Raw genomic sequence first — 19,799 nt, 5'->3', positions numbered from 1 at the left:
CAGGGAAAGTGGGAGATTTTAGTAAAAGATTTCGGAGAATGTGTTTCCCCCATTAATGTCTATTGAAGCAGAGGTAATTTCAGCTGGGAGAAAGCCAAAATGAAGCCTTTTTTTGCCTCAAACATCGGGAGTCTCCCGCCGGAATCTAGTCGAATGGCATGTATGGATACAGTGGTCTATTTAGCGTTATGAGGCTCCTGCTCTCAGCCATAGCAGCACCTTTACATTCTCATTTCAGAGCCTAGGAGGGGTGACCCTTACTTTCACAAACTGGCTGAATGACTATGAATTAATCAGAACACAGAAAAATAAAATCACTCACTTGTCAAGAAGCCCACCATTTCAGCTTGAGAAGTTCCTGCCTGCCGCCCAGGCCTTGAGCTTCCTGAACGATGTTCAGCAATAAAACAACAAGAAGCACAGCTCTTCTGAAAGTGGGTGACGCATGGCCAGAAGTGGAGGAGGAACAGGTGAATCAAAATGCTCTGGGCACAAACACACACACCTACACACAAGGGAACACCAGCACTGACTGCTATGTGAGCGTGAGTCGGAGGCTGGATAATAAAATAAGGTTGATCACCCTTCAGCTTACCCCTAAGGCTGAATAGTGATTGGCCTGGTTTTATTTTGGTCCCTCTGCCCCTGCACTGTCATTCAGAGCACTTCTGTGCTGTGAGGACACATAGGTGTTTCCTTAACCAACCAGTCCCAATGCCTTTAATTATGAGAGAAGGCTTGGGTAGTCGCTCAAGACCTGCGGACCCCCTGGGAACACTTCATCGACCCCTGGGGGTTTGCGGCCCACGTATTGGGAACCGCTGATGTAGCATACAGCTATTTACATAATATGATTGCTTATAATCAAAGTGTCTTAGAAAGGATGCAGTGGTAAATAAAGCTTTTTCATCCCCAAAAAAACGAATGCCATTCTTTAAAAAAAAAGCAAATGTTTGTGACCACAAAAAACTTTATACTTCATGAGTTGGAGCTCATGGTTTCCAGTCACATCTGCATTTTTCTGAAGTCCATGGGCCCACCTTCAGAGGAAATGTGAAGTTTCCACATTGATGGCATTTGAAAGACATTTTTCTAGTTTCAGAGCAAAGGGTTTGCTCTCAATCTCTGTAAAACATTTTTGGCTTTGCACGTTCTGCATAGTTTTCCAAATACATCAAATTGTCATTTAGTTAGATAACCACAAAATCATGCAGAAGATCCTATAACATTTCATCCATTAATTTTTTAATAGCCTGAGATTGTTACATAATCCAGTGGAATTAATTTGGTTGTACTATTGTTCTTTCATTCATGTATCCAGTGATAAACCCCACAAAGATCTTACTTCATTAACATTGCTACAGTTTTGACTTGATCAACTTTATCACGAATTAAAAGCAATTGATAACTTTGTAAGGTACCATTTATCAAGGCATGTTCTAATGTCACATTTTGTGGAAATAAAAAATAAAAAAAGAAGATGCTGGAGGCTGTGAATGAGTAATAAGGCCATTTTCGTTTGAGTTTACTCTTTTTTGGTATTCAGAAACTACAATTTAATAGTAACTTTATGACTGCGGAGACTCTGCAGTTGGGGTGGAGAACTCCTCTCATAAAAAGATAGGCTTGTCTTATCTCCACCCTGACTACAGGGTCTCCGCAATCATAAAATTATCAATAAATCGTAATTTGTGAATTTCGAAAAAGAACAAACTTACACAAAAATGCATGTTTACCTTTATGAATAAGCACTAAGGGCCAGATGTAGGTCACCAAATACCGGTCGGTAGCGGCCGATTTCGGCCGTTACCGACTGGTATTTGGTGATTGAGATGTAGGGGGCCTTAAATTTACAGATTCGGTATATTTACAGACTCTGTAAATTTACAGATTCTGTAAATTACCGAATTGGTAAATATACCGAATCTCACATTTGTGATGTAGGTGGCACTGAAAACAGTGCCAACGGCCCTTAAGAATTCGTTATTTACCATGACATACTATGTCATGGTAAATAACGAATTCCTGTGTACATGCACATCTGTGCATGTACACCTGTGCCATGTGGCACACATACATGCCCTAAGGGCATGTATGCACACGAGTCAGAATCAGGGGTGCAACAGGGTGTCAAAGTGACACCCTGTCCCCCTTGCACATTCGGTATTTTTACCGAATCAGTGTTCAGTAATTGACATTGATTCCTATGGGCCTCAAGGCCCATAGGAATCAATGCCAATTACAGAATCGGTAAATACCGATTCATTAATTACCGAATCATACCGATTCGGTAATTAATTCGGTAAAATTACCTACATCCTGATTGCCAGTTCTTAAATACCGAATCGGTATGATTCGGTATTTAAGAATCGGTAATCTGGGATTACCTCCATCGGGCCCTTAGAGTCTGCAACATGATATTACTCCCCTGCCTCTTGATCTATATGGCAATCATGCTCTCTACATGGTGAGTAGGAATCAACAACATCATTATATTGCATTTCAGAGAATTCTGTGGCATTGGTTTCATTGTGAAAAATATCTTTTGTAAGGCAAATGTATACAATATAGTTCTCAGTTCTTAAGCAATACCAATCTCTTTATCCTGCAGTCGTAAGGCACATTGCTCTTTATCCCCTGCTTTTTCTCTCGACAGTCCATCCAGCTTCTTGCTTTGCCTCCCTCACCACACCCTGTATGTGTACTGTGGGGTAGACGCATTGTGAGCGGTTCTCTGGTCACTCATCCCCATGTAGAAATTAAATCTGTAACTTTTTGCTATCAGTTTCTTGCCTCACCTAATTTTTCATGTCTCTCCTTGTCAATAAAATTCCCAACTGCTCCCAACTTCCACTTTTTTAATGAGAAATAGCACTATTTTGTTCTCATTGTTGCACCTCAGCTTGCTTCTCAAGTTTGATATGTTCAATGAAATTCATTGCTATTGTGATAAATACGTACGTTTTTGCTGTTTTGCTTGTGCATTATTTGGCATAGTTATGCTTGGTCTCTCCTTTCTTCTTCTTTCCAGATGCATGTCTTCAAATCATCATTTTAACCACCATATATCTTTACATACTGCAAAGGTTCATTGTTCAGGTTTCTCCTATTCAATGTTATTTCACATTACTGTTGTATTGTTATAATGTAGAGATCATACATACTTTTCAGTAGTAGAGTGCTATACAACTGTTAAATAAACAAATAAATCATAAAACAAATGAAAATTCTACGGATGCGTGTGGTAAGCCAAAGTACAATTTGCCCATGAAGTGTTCTTATGGAGAAAGGACAGTGCAAAGTATTTTAGGCCCACAGGTCGAAAGTGACACATCTTTAAAGTGTTTTTTTTCTTCTTGCTTCTTTTTTAATATGGATAATCTGAATTCTGGAGCATAGTTATAGCCACAGAGTTTGGATCATGTCAATATGCCGTAGGTGACAGTAATGCTTGAGTACTAACCTACTTTGTGTGGAGAATGAGATCTTGTAGGGGTCAGTGGATAGCGCCATTCACTATTGAGCCATCTTTGTTTCAATATTTTTACAGAATACCCTCATCTTTTGGTGATGTGGGAATGGATCAGCAATCTAACAGAAAAGGTCTCCCATTTCGACATTAAAGATATATTTTCCTTTTGTCCTCTTTCCCATTCTTCTCTGGTTATAGGACTGCATAAGCTCTGGGGATGTATAATGTCTTACATCCGTTATTGAGCCTTGGACATGACTAAGTAAAGAGTATTAAAGTCCTTTCTTTGTCTTTCGACTTTCCTTTCACAAAAATAACTCTTTTCAACAGATAATTAGTTTTGCTGATGATCTCACATATTCATGGAAAATTATTTACAGTTATAAAGTAGATCCTTATTATTGATTGACGTGGTGTCCCATGCAGCTGCAACACCATGTAAGTAGGATACAAGGTTTGTGTTTAATCATCCGGAATATCAAGTAGCCTCCGAAGATAATACAGGTTATATTGCTTAGGAAACACTTGTATTTTTTGCGGCTCTAAAGTCGAGCCAAAAACGTTAAAGGAGAGTGGGATACACACACCAATTTGTAGGGACAGATTGGTCTGCTGTGACATGGTTGTGAAGGGTCCCATTCCCCAAGATGCAGATAACACACAAAGGAGATTATTTAGATTGTAAATGCCCTAATCCATCAGACTGAGTGGAGTTGATCACTTGTGTGCCATCTTATTCTTGAATTTTTTAGTTCAACAAGAAGTTTATTAATAAAAAGCAACATCATAGTAGACAATAGTATATAGACAGTAAAAGAATAAGAATATAAATAATACATCAGTTAGATTGGAAAACAGAATAATAAATAGATATAAAACCATTGGAATATTAAGTATGACAATAAGAGCAATTAAATTGGAGAACACGTCAAGAAATGGAGAAAAAATGTATACGTATCAAGTAAAATATTAAAGTGTATAAACGGTGCAAAAAAGAAAAATCATATTTGAACAAAAAGAAAGGAAAGTCATGGAGGTTTAGAAACTTTTTGCCGTAGAGGATTTACTGAGAAATGACGCCGGGCACTAGCGTCAATGAAAAGTATGACCGGTTCCCACAAATCAAAGTGTTTGGGTGCTAAATGTTGTGGATATACAAAGTAAGTATCTAATCTATGGTTATAACAAATAGCATTCCACCATGCTTGAAATGAAAGTTTGGTAAAGTCCTTCCAATTTTTTGTGATTTGTTGAAAGGCCACTGCTAATAATAGATCAATAATCTTTACGTTCATGTGGGTGTGTTCCCATATAGAAGATAAGCTACCCAAAAAAATATGTAGGACAGAAAAGGAATGATGAGAGTGAAAAATGGAATTGAGTTGTGACCAAACCTGGTCCCAAAAATGGCGAACAAATTCGCATGTAAACATGTGAAGCAAATCAGCGTGTGGCATTGAGCAAGACCAGCATGTGTGCGAGGTGGTGGAGCAATATGTGTGAAGGGTGGATGGAGTGAGTAAGAGTCTATTATAAATGAAGAAGAGAGTCTGTGTCGTGTTTGCAGCTCTAGATGATTTTCGTAGTTTAAGCCATATTTTACTCCAGAGATCTATAGACCAAGAAATGTCTAGGTCTTTTTCCCAAGATAATTCTATTTTAGTCTTGTCTCTTGGAGTGGTCGGGGAGTGTAGAAGTTTGTAAATAGCAGAGGCTTTAGAACCACGTAATAATAGGGTACGGAGATTGTCTAAGCCGGTAGAGAGTGGAGGTGTGTCTGGAGTCAGTTTAGTGTACTGAGGATGCACAGATTAAATAGCTCGCAGTAAAATGGAGTATTTGATGCGGAAAGAGGAAGGAAGATCTAAGATATCGCTCGCTTGTGCAAAAGGCATAAGTAGACTTTGACAGTATAGTTGATGAACCCATCTAATCTCTCGGGAGTGCCAAGATTTCCAAAAGAATGTTTAATTATTTATTAAAATGTGTTTGTTATGCCAAATAGGAAATTCATAAAAAGTAGTAAGAAAGGGAGCAGGAATAAGCTTTGATGTAAACTTAAGGAGAGGAGTAGAAACAGATTGTGGTTTAAGGGTAATCTTATTCTTGTTTTAAACTATGAGTTTCATCCCCTTGCATTACTAACTAGAGTGGTGGAGGGTTTTTCTGATCGAATGACATTCCTGCCTGAAGACAGATGTGAATTATCAGTGTTATCTTCTAAATAGAAGGCGTCAATGGACCAGAAAGACGCTAGGCAACCAACTTTTGTATTGCTGTACCTTAGTTCTTCATTTAACCACTAAGCAGAAAACATCACCCGTGCACTGGATACATTTGGCGTGGAGAGGTAAATGGGTGACAGGAAGTCATTTTTCCTGTACAGAAATCAAAGTGTTTTAGTTACATAAAATGATCGGCCTGTACTATGCTGTAAGCTGGTCACATGGCATTGTTTTTCACAGTTGTTCAGCACAGTATTATTACCCTCCTCAAACACAGTGTTTTTACTGTTTTAATTGTATTTTTACTCTTGGTTGCCCAAGTCCTCTCCTGCAGATCCTCAGGTTCTCTCAGACATTAATTCAGTACTGGATATAACGATTAGCTATCTCAATAGCTCTATCTTTCAAATGTGTAGGGCTTACAATGAGGACCACCTTTTATAAATGGCTTCACAGATATTGCACTCATGGTGCACACTTATTACACTCATGGCAAATCAATGCCTGCAAAGCTGTGTGCGCATACACACCACATTTTGCAGGTGTGCAAATTTGGGTGGTGAAGGAGAACATGCAATTTTTTTTTCTTACCTGCTCTACCACAAATCAGGAGAAATCTGGCATTCAGTGCACAATAAAAAACAGATATTCCCTACCATCATCTACAAGTAATATTCCTCTCTACTGTGCAGTGGGCTGTCACGTAGATGGTGGTGCCATGTAGTTCTGTTTTACTGTTTGTTTCTCTAAATGTCTACCCATTATGTTTACCCACCAAAACACTACCTCTGTTAAAATGTATAGTAAAGTTGTTGAACTTTGGGGCACAAGCCATTTCTGATGCATCAACCCAAAATGCATTAGCAAAATAGGTATTCATAATTTTTGTGATTACCTATTTTGCGAATGCATTTAGGGAATCACAATTTGCTATTCCCTAAATGCAATGCAAGAAGCATTTTCAAAGTGCAACTTTGCATTAAAGATTCGCAAATTAACATCAACTTCAAGTTGATGTTAATTTGCAAATCCTTGGAAAAATATACACAATTGCATTTTTCTAAGTGCCATGTGGCGCATACACATGCCCTTAGGTCATGTATGTGTGCCACATGTGCACACTTACCTTTTTGGGGGGTGCATCAGGGGGCCTTAGGCCCCCTAGCACCCTTGCAATTGCATTTGCAATTTGCAAATACCTATTTGGTAATCACAAATTTCGAATGCTTTCCTATTCATTCCTAGGGGCCTCTAAGCCCATAGCAACGAATGGGAATGCATTCCCTGATAGCGAATCACAATTTGCGATTCGCTATTAGGGAATGTGTATGAATTTCTATTTATTTTATGATTCCTACATGCATAAGGAATTGCGACTCATACATAGCGATTCCTTAAAAATCGCTATTAAGGAATCGCAATTCCTTATCTTGATGGATGTGCCCCATAATGTTTTATACAGTATAGCTTCCAGTTAATGGAGAAAGTAGTACAGTACAACTCATGGCATGTTACCTGCAAACATCGGGAGATATATTAAAATATTTATAGCCAATCCTAAATAATCAGATATGATTTTTTGTGCTCTGGTTAGTAAAATGGCTTTGAAAAATCTAGACATTTACAGCAAATGTTTCTCTTGGCCACAGCTTCGCTCCTTGGTGTTCAGCATGCCAGCAAATTCAAGCAGAGTGGGAGAACTTTGCACACAGCAGTGTGGCAATGGATATCACAGTCGGAAAAGTGGACGTCACTCAAGAGCCAGGTAAGGCTTGTTGGTAAAAAAATGATAATGAGGGCTGCAACAGAAATAGATAAAAGACAGATTTTACTGCATCCGTATATTTCCCATTGCAAAAACAGTCTTGTTCTTTTTTTTGTTGATTTCATTGAGAATGCAAAATCAGAGGGATACAATCAAGAAAAGGAAGCCATTAAGCACACAGAAAAGAATAGAGCATATAAAGACTACCATTAGACTTATTCATTGGTTATCAACACCCAAATCACCCGTCCATTCTATCACAGAATCCCGATTCCAGCTCACAGAGTATTAGTCAGTTGTGGTAAAAAGAAAGGTTTTGAGGGCCTCCCAGATGTGCCTGAGCCTAGATGATGAGGAAAGCATCATGGTATACAAGTTACATTGCTCATTGCCGTAAATTAATGATTGAATTCAGTATTTATACTTCAGAGATTGCCCTCTGCCCCAACAGAAGGCTACCAGCGTATGTGCCTGCAGCAGGACCAACGCTGTATATCGCCGATAGGATAGAGGAATGTCCCACCCCACCCCAGCAACCCACGCATCCTTAGGTATCTCATAGGCAATCATGGAAGAGAGTGCAGTCAGCCCCTCATCCCAGTAGATGTAGACAGAGGTTCATGAGCATTCCAAATGCAGGAAGTTTGCATCCGATGTGCCACACCTGGCACCTCTGACGTCCTCCCTAATGCCATACCTGTGGACAGATACTGGATTATGGTAGGCCTGATGCAGAATTTATAGTGTTTTATATGAAATATTCTATATGGTGATATCATGCCAGTTTGGACACCCCAAAAGGACCAATTATTTTCTGATATCTCGAGGCCCATCTCCTCACATCTAATGCGTGTGGAGCGCGGTGGCACACCCTTGAGCGCAGCTTTATATAACTTGAATATCAGTTGTGTTAATGAGTTGTCTGCCAGGAGTACATTTGGCACCCTGCAAGGCACCGGCTCCCTGAGAAACGCGGACACCAGCACCCCAGCGCACTCCTAATTTAGTAATATGAGAAAATATCCAAGGGGGTTCATTGCACGGCATCGTTAAAATCGTCCAAAGTCAGAAACGTTTTATTGATATATAGGTTTCCCCATTTCCCTATGTCCTTTCTGTACAGCTAGGTTAGTGCTTTTGGCTCGTGTGTGCCGGTATCTGTGGATAGTAGCGAAGGGGGAAGGGAAGCATAGCACCTCCAGTCCTGCTCGTTTGCCCTGTTCAGTCGAGCCTCTCAACTTGCAGATCGCTGGTGCTGGCAAAAAGTGCTCTTAAGCTTTGGGTTCCAGGGATTAACAAAATGCTCTTGAGTGCAAAGGTAGCATAGCTCTTGATCAGGAGCCTCAACCTCCCACCGCGGTTAAACAGTGATGTGAGTGTGTCTCACTCTATTCGGGGTATTTGTTAACCCTTGCTAATTTTAGGAAGTGTTTGTATTTGACAGTTCTGACATTCTGTGAATGATGGTGGGATACTTATAAATAGGTAGAGTAGCTAAGGCAGTAGTATGATTTATGTAAGCCCTATTCTACCAGCCAGTGACAAAAGAAGGGAGATCCAACAGGACACCAGGCCTGTGATCTTACTCAACTTTCGGCCATCGTTGTCCCTGATATTTCACAGATGTATTGGACCACCCCAGGGGAAAGTCCTTTGTGTAGGACATGTCCCATCCATTAGAGAAAAATTAAAGGACGTGCCCCAGTTGGCTGTGAGCCTAGACAGTAGTCTTAATTGAGTATATTCTCTTAGGAGCATGTTTAGGTAGGTTCCGTACATAAAGAGTCATGGCATCTGCATGTAACAATATCAAAATGGGACTCATTGTGTAGTGGAGTGTTTGTTCTGCATAGATTTTGCATGATTAACCACCATGGCCTCCAGAACTAGGGCAAACAGGATTAGTAAGAGAGGGCAACCCTCTCTTGTACCTCACGAGATTGGAAGGGGAACGGAGAGACAGTTATCGATGCATATTCACATCAAACATCTTAGAGACATCCAAAAACACTGCAATGGCATACAGTTCTTAATTAAGATCCTGGATCAAAGAGTGTTCATAGATTGTGTGCAGTGGAGTGTTATGAGATAAATCTTGATTCATTTGCTTTGATCATGTTGGGAAAAAGAATGTTTAATCTGTTGCCTATTAACATGGCCAGGAAGCTAGTATCACAGTTTATGAGTGACAAGGGATTGAAGGATTCATAAAGGTTGGCTTGCTTGGCAGGTTTCAGGAGAGTACCAGCACAGCTTCTAGTAGGGAAGGAGATAGTACCTGGCATGTGTGAGACTCCTCAAACATACTCAAGAAATGTGGGGTCAGGAGGTCCCTATCACACTTATAAAACTCTACAGGGAGTCCATCTGATCCCAGGGTTTTTACATGTGAGCAGTCAATCTCTTACTTCTAGAACCTCATCAGGGGTAGAGTGTTGCATAAAAAATTGGTGCTGGGCATCACCCAGTCACACAAGACCTTTGTCAACCAGGTATGTGCTAATGTGCTCAGGGAACTGCGATCCCCTAGAGAAGTAGAGTCTCAACTAATGGGAATAGAATACACACAAGATTTGGGGGGGTAGTATTGTATTCCACACCATCCTCATCTATTATAGACATGATGGTATTCGCTGCCCACAGTTGTTTAATCATGCTCACTAGTGAGCATTCTGGATGCTCACCCTCCCTGTAAGAAAGGGCCCAGGCATATCTCCTCTGGTATTTGACTTATCTATTGACCACCTCCACATGCACTATCATTTTATCCCTTATGGTTGTCTGGAGCTGGGTATTATTTATCCCTTAAAATTGTTCTTCCAGAACCTTAAGTTCTGTCTCCAGCCTTGTTAAGTAGGCCTTCCAATCTTGAGGAATGATATGCAGCTTGGAGATACAGACTCTCTATATAGTAAACTTGAAAGCCTCCCATTTAGTTCCCATCTTCTCCACCTACCCGAAGTTCAATGGAGAATACTCAGTGATAGACATTCAGAGCTCGTTTGCAAGATCTTTGTCCAGGAGGGCCTCTGTATTTAAGGACCCGCAGGGTCAGCTACTGAGGGGAGTGGTCCATCAGCATGCATGACAGGGAGTGAACCTCTACCACCCATGTGTCAACATCCCTCGTGCTAAGTCAGTAGTCCAGTCTGGACCACGAGCCATGCATGGAGGAAAAGTGTGGTTCCTCCTGTCATTGGGGATTGCGATGTCTCCAGACATCAACCAGCACATGATCATCCATAAGAGCGTGAATGAGCCTGGAGGCCTGTGCTCACACCTTGGGGTTGCATGGAATCTATCAAGTGCTAGTGGCCAGCACCATGTTCCATAATGAGGTAAAAAAACCTGGATCATCGACATTTGGGCCATAGCATTTAACAATGGTAATGCAAGAAGGGCCCACCTCCTCCACAATATAACATATGGTCCCTGGCCATCACCATATGATTCCAACAGAATGAAGGGACTGCCCTTTTTGATTAGAATGGCCACACCTCGGGCATATAAAGAATACGAGGCTATACAGGTATATAGTAAGCATCGCTTTGCAAAAGAGGGGTCCAATCATGGATCCAAGAAAAAGAAGCCCACCTCCCCATCCCACCCACTCTGATGGCCCAAACCCACCACAATATTACCCATTTGAACCCCCCCCCCCAAAAAAACCTTGGGCTTATTTATGGGGTTTTTGCTGTAGGGCAGCGCAGCAGGCCTTGCTGCTGTGCTGCCCTACAGTAAAAGAAAAGGGCAGGAATGTGCTGTATCTATTAGATACAGTGCATTCCTGTCCTTTTCCCCTGCACCAGCGCACAGTGGGCTGCTGTGTGCCAAAGCAGGTATTTTTTTACCATGGTGCAAGGGTGCCTGCGTTGTGGGCACGATTTGTTTTGTACAAGTAGGGAAAACTTCCTGCACAAAAACAATCACAAGAGGCTTTTTCCTCTTTCTATGTGTGCTGAGGAATGCAACACACATAGAAAGAGGAAAAATAAAGATATTTCTCCTCGCTGTGCCTCCCAAACGCCTCCCCTGGGGAGGCATACGTTTTTGGAACTGCTTCAGACTTACGATATCTCGTAAATCTGGGGCAGTGTCAAAAAGCTATGAATGTTGTTGCTGGGAACACCCCCAACAACACCCATGGAACACCCCTTTGACGCAGTTTTCTGCATGAAAGGGGCACATATTTATGAGGCCATGAAAAGCCACGTAGCATGGCTTTATATGGTCTTGCAAATATGCAAATGGTAAATTGCGCCACCGGAATGGCAAAAAAGGGACGTATTTGCGGTGCAAAAGTGCCAGTAGGGCTTCATAAATGAGGCCTAATGCCTGGAGATGGTTACCAACAACAAATAACTGTGATTCCCATTGAGGGCACCAGGTTGGCCAGCGGGTTCAACCGCAAGATCATTTTGTGGGTGCCTGAGGGGTCTTTAGATCATGTGTCCATGAGGCCAGTGTTTCCAAGAGAGATTGATGTGGGTCTGTAGTAACATGGCAATGCTGTGCCTCCTAGCTAGTGCCATCTATCCATGCCAGCTCAGGTCTAATTATAATCCATGTGGTACTGCAGCAGGCTCCGTCTGCCTGGAATCGGTTATCGTACCTGGGAAACTTCTTAAAGAAATCAATTGCTTGTTTGGGGATCTGAAACTCTTAGGCAGGCCGGCTAAAGCATGGCAAATTGGATTGTTGGTTTGAGGAGTTGCTGCTTGCCAGACAGGAATTTCCTCTTGGCCTCCTGCATGGCCCCTGTAAAGCCTTGATATAGTGAAATGTGTTTTTTAGCAAATGTGAGTTGTTTCTTCTCCCTCGCCATGCAGAGTGCCATATCGCGGTCTTGGAAGTTCAACAGGTGCACTATTGTGGGGCAGGGACCTAGCTGCCAGGGACCTGTGTGCCCTTTCCACCTCCAAAAGGCGTGAGAAGGCCTCCTGAGCAAACAGCTCAAGAAGCATTTTTTCTATGTACTCCTCCATACGACCTGTGTTTGCTGACCCCTGTATTCCCAGAATGCAGACATAGTTGCATTGAGATTGAGCCTCTCAATCTATATTCTTGGCTGCTAATATATAGAATGCTTTTTCATTACTGTGCAGTGTCTCGTCATTTGTCGTTATCTCCTCCTCTGCTTTCGATATTCTACACTCTGCTTCCATGAGGTGACCCCAATGCTTATCCAGTTTGGTGGTGATTAAGTTTATTCGGGTATTCAGGGTGTCCATTTTAGAGTCTATGGACATCAGTCTCACAAAGAATACCTGCCTTGGTCTCATCACATATTCTAGGATCTAGTGCATGGGTATCACAAACAGTGGCCCAGTACAGTCTGTGGTGTGACCGAGGGCTGCACTGATGCCAGCAGGGTGGCGGTAGGGGTCTGGGTGGGCTAGGGATTGTGTAAGGAAATTTAAAAGCATGTTAAATAAACGGGCAAGCACTTATTTGCATTTTAATAAGTGCTTGCCTATTTGTTTAACATTTTTTACTAAATATTAGTGCTCAGCAACTGAACAGAAGCTTGTACTGCTGTTCACCGGGGGGCCGCTTGTAAAGGTCCCTGGGTCGTACTTTGAGTATCACTGATCTAGTGTGTTTTATAATATTAGGAAGTGCTGACCCTTGGAAGTGGTACTTGCCAAATACAGAGATAACAAGTTCTTTCAATATCAGCATATCTTGTGGATGGCATAATGTCCTAAAGAAAGAGCTACTTAATTCCAGTAACAATCTTTCTGGTAAAACTCTACCTAACTGCAGTTTCCTCACCTCTTGACTGTCCTCCATGCCCAGACTGGATTGAGAAAACATTGCAATAGCTTTCCTTTGTTGACAGGTGGTCCGAGGGGTCCATGTTAGCTGTGACACCTATCTGGATGTGATGTCACAGAGCCGTATAAGGCCCCATCTGGTGCTCTGACAAGAGTTCTCATCAGCCCTCCTTCCCACCTGCATGGCCTTAGGAGCCGTGATAATCCTAACAGGATGAGGTAGATACAGTATTCACCGGAAAGATTGTTACTGAAGATAAGCAACTTTTTCTTCTGATGCATTCTTCTACCATCATGTTCTTCACTTCATGAATCAAACATCCAAACAGCACCCAATGGAACTTCATCTGAAGAGAGATATGGCCAATATGTCTATCATAATGGCATTAGGCCAAAACAATTAACACCCTACACAGTGCCAGACAGGAAGATCATGCTCTAATTCACTGTCACTTGTGATATATGAGTAGTGCCCAAAATAGCAGCATCCTCAAAACTAAGCAGAATTACCCCTACATACTCCTAGGCTTCAGCTAACAGCTGTAAAACAGAAAATGCACTGAACACGAGAGTGAAATGGAATGTTTAAACCTGAAGAATCAATGGCTCTCCAGGTAAAAAGAAAATAGAGTGATGCAAACAAAAAACAAAACAAAAGCCATGCAAGGGGGAGTAAAACAGTGGTGTTACAGACCTCTATCACTTCAATGAAAAGGAGGTAATGACTAAAATAAGTAATTGAAACACAATCATCACTTCTAAAGAACACCAGGACGAGAACCATCAATTACACCTTTTCATCAAAGGACCAGCAGAAAACAAGAAAACCAATCGATGAAAGGCAAAAGGACATCATAGAAAGAAAAGGACGAGTCATAATTAGAAACCCCATCTAGCAACCAGCAGAACAAGACACCAGAAAATGAACCTTCAAGCAGAGAACATTGAACTAGGGAGATACATGCAAGCAGATCCCACGAACACCTGTGCAATCTAACCAGCAAGAAGGACCAACATAACCACTCCCTCTATGGGGAAAGGGGTTTCTGTTACCCTGCCCAATGAATAAAGGAAGATGCATCAAAGTTTAATAATGGCAATCCTCAGAGGGAGAAGGTAAACGTGCCATGAATACAGAAAGTGGCAAAAGAAGCTGATCAAACTCAAGTTAAAAGACCCGATAGACAGCTTTACCACAAAAACAGTGATGCATAGCCATCCCCAGGAGTGAACATTGAACACAAGACCATCTGGACAGAAACGATCCTTAAGCTCACCACTGTGCTTACAAAGGTGGTCCGTGACCAATTTGTCATGAGTTGAATTCAATTATAAACAGTCTGTGTAGTGTAGAGTACTACAACACTGATAATCAATATCTCAATGACCTTTCTCATACATATACTCAAATTCCAATTATGAATACATGCATTGCGAAACCACACAAGTAAAAGCGCCAAACAAACCAAAATTATTTACAAAACATTTATTAGTTGACTTAGGCAAAGAGCTCAATAAATATAGAAAAAGAGAAAAAGTAGGGGAGTGGTGGTGGTGGATAGTAAGAGTGCAAATCAAAAGAATAAATACAAAAATACAATTAGATGCTTTCAAATCACTGGTAGTCAAAACCAGTTACAGAAGACCTGTACGATGTATAACATTCATTTACACGTAATCTGTAAATTTACGTGCATGCAATGCATCTACAAAGGTATGTCGGATAGGAAGCAGGTACAGGTCTTGTACAATGGAGGGTGTCGACGTTTCGACTCGGCTGATGCAAGGAGGGAATTTTGAGCCTCAGCTGCGAGTCTTCACCAGGACAGGGTATTCCAACCTATTCCTGGTGCCAGGCCTCGCTACTCAGGTATGTTGTCCAATAACGAAATCCAATGGTTCAATTACGCCAGAGGTACAGGGAACAAGGGTGTGTAGTGATTTCAACACCATTTGCTAATTACATCCATTAATGATGAGTGTGATGTGAATCACGGTCCTTGCAAGGCGACCGCCGTACAGTCCATGTCGCTCCATTCACTCGCGGGTAGGGGAGGAGTGGTTTGCCCAGGGGCGGCCAAATAGTTATGCGCCCTTTGCATTTTTATGCAGCCTGCGTGGATAACATACCCAGGCCCCCAGTCCCTGTCTGAGTGACAAGCAATAGCACTCAGACCAATCACATTGCAGCATTTTGATTGTTCAGGGGAGCCTGGGCGTGCTTCTTGGTTGCTCTTCCGGCCCGAGTCTGTCGGAGGAGAGGTCGGAGGAGAGATGGAGCAGAGATACGGGACACAGCGATAAGGTAAGAGTTTCTTTTTCTAAACTTTTCTTTACATTCCGCTTCCTCCTCCCCCCGCCTCGCCACCCCTGGGCTGTGCCGGCTACCACTGGATATGTCCCTTTTGCTCCAAGTCCTGGAATGACCTTCACCTGCACCTCGGAACAGAACCCTTACTCCCAGAATTCAGAAAGGGACTCAGGACCTCGCTCTTTGACTGATTTCAGAAAGAACCTATCACCTAAAATACCAGCACAGGTGATTAGCTTCACTCTACAAATCCAAGCAGATTGATTTGCATGCAATGTGCCTAATCCCAATAAGGTGCTTTCTGTCCTCAGACCCCCAGTGTCATCCAAAATCTCCCTTAGTGGTACCTTGACAGAAAAATGACTTGGTCTCCCTAGCATTGTGGATAGTGTAAGAATTAGTTAACACCAGAATGTTTTGATCATGGAACATGACCATATCATATGATTAAATTCACTTCTCCCGCTTTTTCACAGATGTCTTGTATTTTCTCCAGTACAAATAAGGCTCCAAATATGAACATTTTGCAAAGAACCATGATTTTTACTTTAAATAACCTTTTAGGCACCACTAAGCACAATTTGTCATCTTAGAAAAACATTTGAAATTATGCCATCATAAGGTTCGTTTAGCATCTGCAAACAGGCCAACCGGGACAGACCCCCGTATCAGGCTGAAGCCATTGAGTTCTTCTACATCCTTCAAAATCAATGTGTTCTATTGCTTGACAGAACTTAGCTCTCTTGAAATACTGACTGTGAAAATCCACTCTATTGACCTCATTAATATGTATCATACTCATACTTACTTTCAAAAGCTTCTTCCCTGTGCAGAGCTTATAGATCCCTTTTAGTATTTCCAAAAAAAGATCCCACAGAGCCAAACTGAAGCTAGGAAACCAAATTCTGACATCAGCAGAGGATCTTGCTACATCGGCTAGCTGAACACGTCACGGTCTTCTCTGCCCTTGGATCCTAGCCCAACGAAAAATACATGCGAGTATATATAGAAGTTAGTTAAATCATTGTTATCCTTCCTTAGTCTTTAATTGACCCCCTTTAAAACTGCTTATAATAAGACTCATTCAAAAAGCCTAAAATACAGTTCAGTCTTATCCCTACTATGTTCATTTGTATCCTCATACTGTTAGTGGTTTCTGGAAAGTATAGTTCTTTCTTTTTATTCATATCTTCTTCTGGACAGTGAATGTTTATCTCACGAGTAACTGATTTTTCTTGTATGTTCTTACATTAAGCAGCAGCTCTTTCAAAGTTAAACCTTCAAGCGTGGTAACGCCACGGAAAGTTTAACTAAACGGTCTTTAAACCAAATTGTGTTTGAGGAACGCTGGATGTAGGTTACTATGGAAACTCCTCTAATTTTCTAGCATCTGTTTCATTATGAGTATGCCAAAAGCTGACCCAGTATGCCATCCCATCCCTATACTGGGTCTATTGATACCCGGGACTTTAGTGATTCTGGCTAGTGTGCAGGGTATTACTGGGGATTACAAGTTGCACTCTGCTAGTAACTTTGATTAAACTGTCATTCCACCCCAATGTTCCAGGTTATTACTTACTTCTTGCCAGAATTTCACCTAGACATTTTGGCTACACACTGATTTGGGACATGAAAATGCTGGCCATATCTGAATTACAGTGGCATTTGTAATGAGACTATGCAGCCGATTACGAGTCTGATGGTCCATGGACTTTCCAGACTCGTGGGAGCATTGCGCCAGCAGTCTCCTGACTGCCCTATTACGATTATGGCGGTCGGACCACCATTTTTCTGCCGCAGCCACCGGGGAACTCCCATTTCCTGGCGGAATTGCAGTGCTCAGGAGGCTTCAAAATGCTTGGCAGGACCTCTGTGGTCCCGCAAGCATATTACAAGTCTCCTTTCCGCCTGCAGTGTCATGGAGATTCCTACTCCATGAACACTGTGACAGAGAGGAAACAAAGAGGGCCCTGCAGGGTCCCCTGTGCCACCTTCGCATGGGTATGCATGCAGGGGGGCACAACATATGCCCCCAGTGTGTATGCACTCCAGTTCCTGCACGCCGTGGATATTTTATTCCATGGTGTGCAGGAACTGTTTTTGGTGTTCCCCTTGCGGGCCCATATTCTGAGGCACCAACATGGGAATGCCAAAAACCAGCCCGCCAGATAGGAGGAAACTCCTAATCTGGCAAGCAGTCTGACCATGGCTTTGGCGGTGCGGGGGATCCAGCACATCACCATCAAAGTCATAATCAGACCCTAAATGTCTGTCCTTGCAGTGATCTTCAATGGTGTACAGCAAATTCCTTCATTTTAAAAAATTCTGTTTCATCACAGCTTTTCAAAATGTACTTATTAGTGCCTGGATGCACTTTTACTGACTCACTCATTCACACACCTACCCACTCTGAAAGGAACTAAAATCGGCACATTCTTTTTTCTTAATGTCTTAAAATTAGGGAAAAACCAGAGAATAAATTAAATCAAATAATGATGCACTTAAAGAAAACTCTTATTGGGGCAATAAATAACGTTATTTTATGTCAAGATGAGAAAAGTTGTAGCAATTATTTCAACTGTGGATTTTATTTATAGCAGAATTAGGAGTTCTGACATGTGAAGTCAAATGCTACCATCAGATGAAATAGTTACAATATTAAAATACGAGAGACGTCATGCAGCATTCTCATTAAAAAAGCAATGTCCTCGATTCTGGGATCAGTAAAAATGGATGGGATGGTGGGGTGCGGTGCGGTGCGGGTCAGAAGCAACGTCAAACTATATTGTAGCACAAGCCTATTCCACCTCAAAGACCGATACACTTAAACTGTCGACGCTGAAATGTAAAGTAGGCTGTTTGTATGCTTGAGGTTTCAGAAAAGGAAATAGTTTTTATGAGTGCAAGTGCGCGCCATTAAGGCAATATGCTGCGATTTCTCTCACAGAACAACCCCATTTAGTTGCTTTTTAATGCTTCTGGTTTTTATCCCCTATTGGATTTGTATACTTCTCGTATTACTGTTCAGTGTTTAGAAGTGATGTACAAAGGGTCTGTTCTTTGTAAAACAAATGCCAACATTAAGTGTGTAAAATAATAACAGGCTTTGCTGAGCCTTAATGAGGTTGCATTTCGCTGAACTATAACAACATAAAGGTCGTATCAACCACATAACTTGTTCCAATTGCTAAAAAAAAAGAAATACGCTCATAGCAGTGAAAATGCGTCCCTGCTAATTTTCTGTACATATCAAATGGCAGAAAAAGCAGTGTTTCATTTTTTTGTTCTGTCAGGAACTACAATGATTTGCAATGAAGTTTCTGGATTTTGTGTGTCAAGCATTTCGAAAGAGTTGAAAGTAATTTCTTAGGTCAACTCCCAGGTAATGGAGGACTTTCTGCTTTCCTGGGCGTCACTGGCAGACTTCGGGGCAAGGAGAAAAAGCCGCGAGGTGCTGAAGTGTGAGGTTGGTGGGCAAGCTTGTCTGACTGGTAGAGTCTGGTCAAATCCCTCAGGTAAGGCCCAGTCCTGGTTCTCAAACAAAGGAGGTTTGGAAAAACATAATGGGGAAGGGTACATTTTCCATATTGGATCCATAGCTTTGCTTTAAACTCCATGATTTAGCCACAACTTGAGTTGGTAGCTATTATCTCAAGCATTGATGGAAAACGGTGCAATATAAGTCACATTAGACCAGTACATGCTTGCTCACATGTGGGTGGGATATGGTTAATCTATAAGGATCATGAATATTATGTCCCAGATTTTTTTTTTAAGGTGTGTTTTGGACCAACAACATTGCTAACTGGGTAGTGTTTGAAGGCACAATTATAGAGGGACTTAGGTGCTCCTCAGAGTTAGAAATGATGGCAAAAGTTTCAGTTCAAGTTACCATGTGATTCTTAAAATTGATTGTCCGACAAGGTTTTTTTTCAACCTGTATGAAGAAGGATGTTTTGCAAACTGCATGGGTTAGAAACATTGCTCCACGGCTCAGTACTGCTAGAGGAATTCCAAAATCAGTGGGAGGTATTACAAGTAATTTCCAGAAATGTTTATATTTCAGCTATGAAAAATTGTGTCTAGTACTGGATATTTTTTCCTTTCCTTAGTGAGAAGCTTAACTTAACCAGTTAAGTTTAGTGAGTTAGTATTTCTTTTCATTGTACTTGTGTTCCTTTTGCCTCGCGCTTGGAGTGTACATGTTCAGGGTTTCAATCGGTTTCTATCAGTTGCTGATCGAACCTCT

The 19,799-nt window shown here is 41.6% G+C and overlaps 1 protein-coding gene across 2 annotated transcripts in view; it reads left to right on the top strand.

Annotated features, from left to right (window-relative positions):
• The window catches only part of TMX4 (thioredoxin related transmembrane protein 4), a 445,504-nt gene that overhangs the window by 81,039 nt on the left and 344,666 nt on the right, over window positions 1–19,799 (top strand). For both annotated transcript variants that reach the window (XM_078649523.1, XM_078649521.1), the window contains exon 2: window positions 7,347–7,462. In XM_078649523.1, the coding sequence (XP_078505649.1) occupies window positions 7,347–7,462 (116 nt within the window). The remainder of the gene's footprint in view (window positions 1–7,346; window positions 7,463–19,799) is intronic.

Source organism: Lissotriton helveticus, chromosome 6 (genome assembly GCF_964261635.1).
Source record: "Lissotriton helveticus chromosome 6, aLisHel1.1, whole genome shotgun sequence".
NCBI lineage: Eukaryota > Metazoa > Chordata > Amphibia > Caudata > Salamandridae > Lissotriton > Lissotriton helveticus.
Note: the sequence above shows the minus strand (reverse complement) of the source record. Positions and strands in the feature narration are given on the sequence as shown.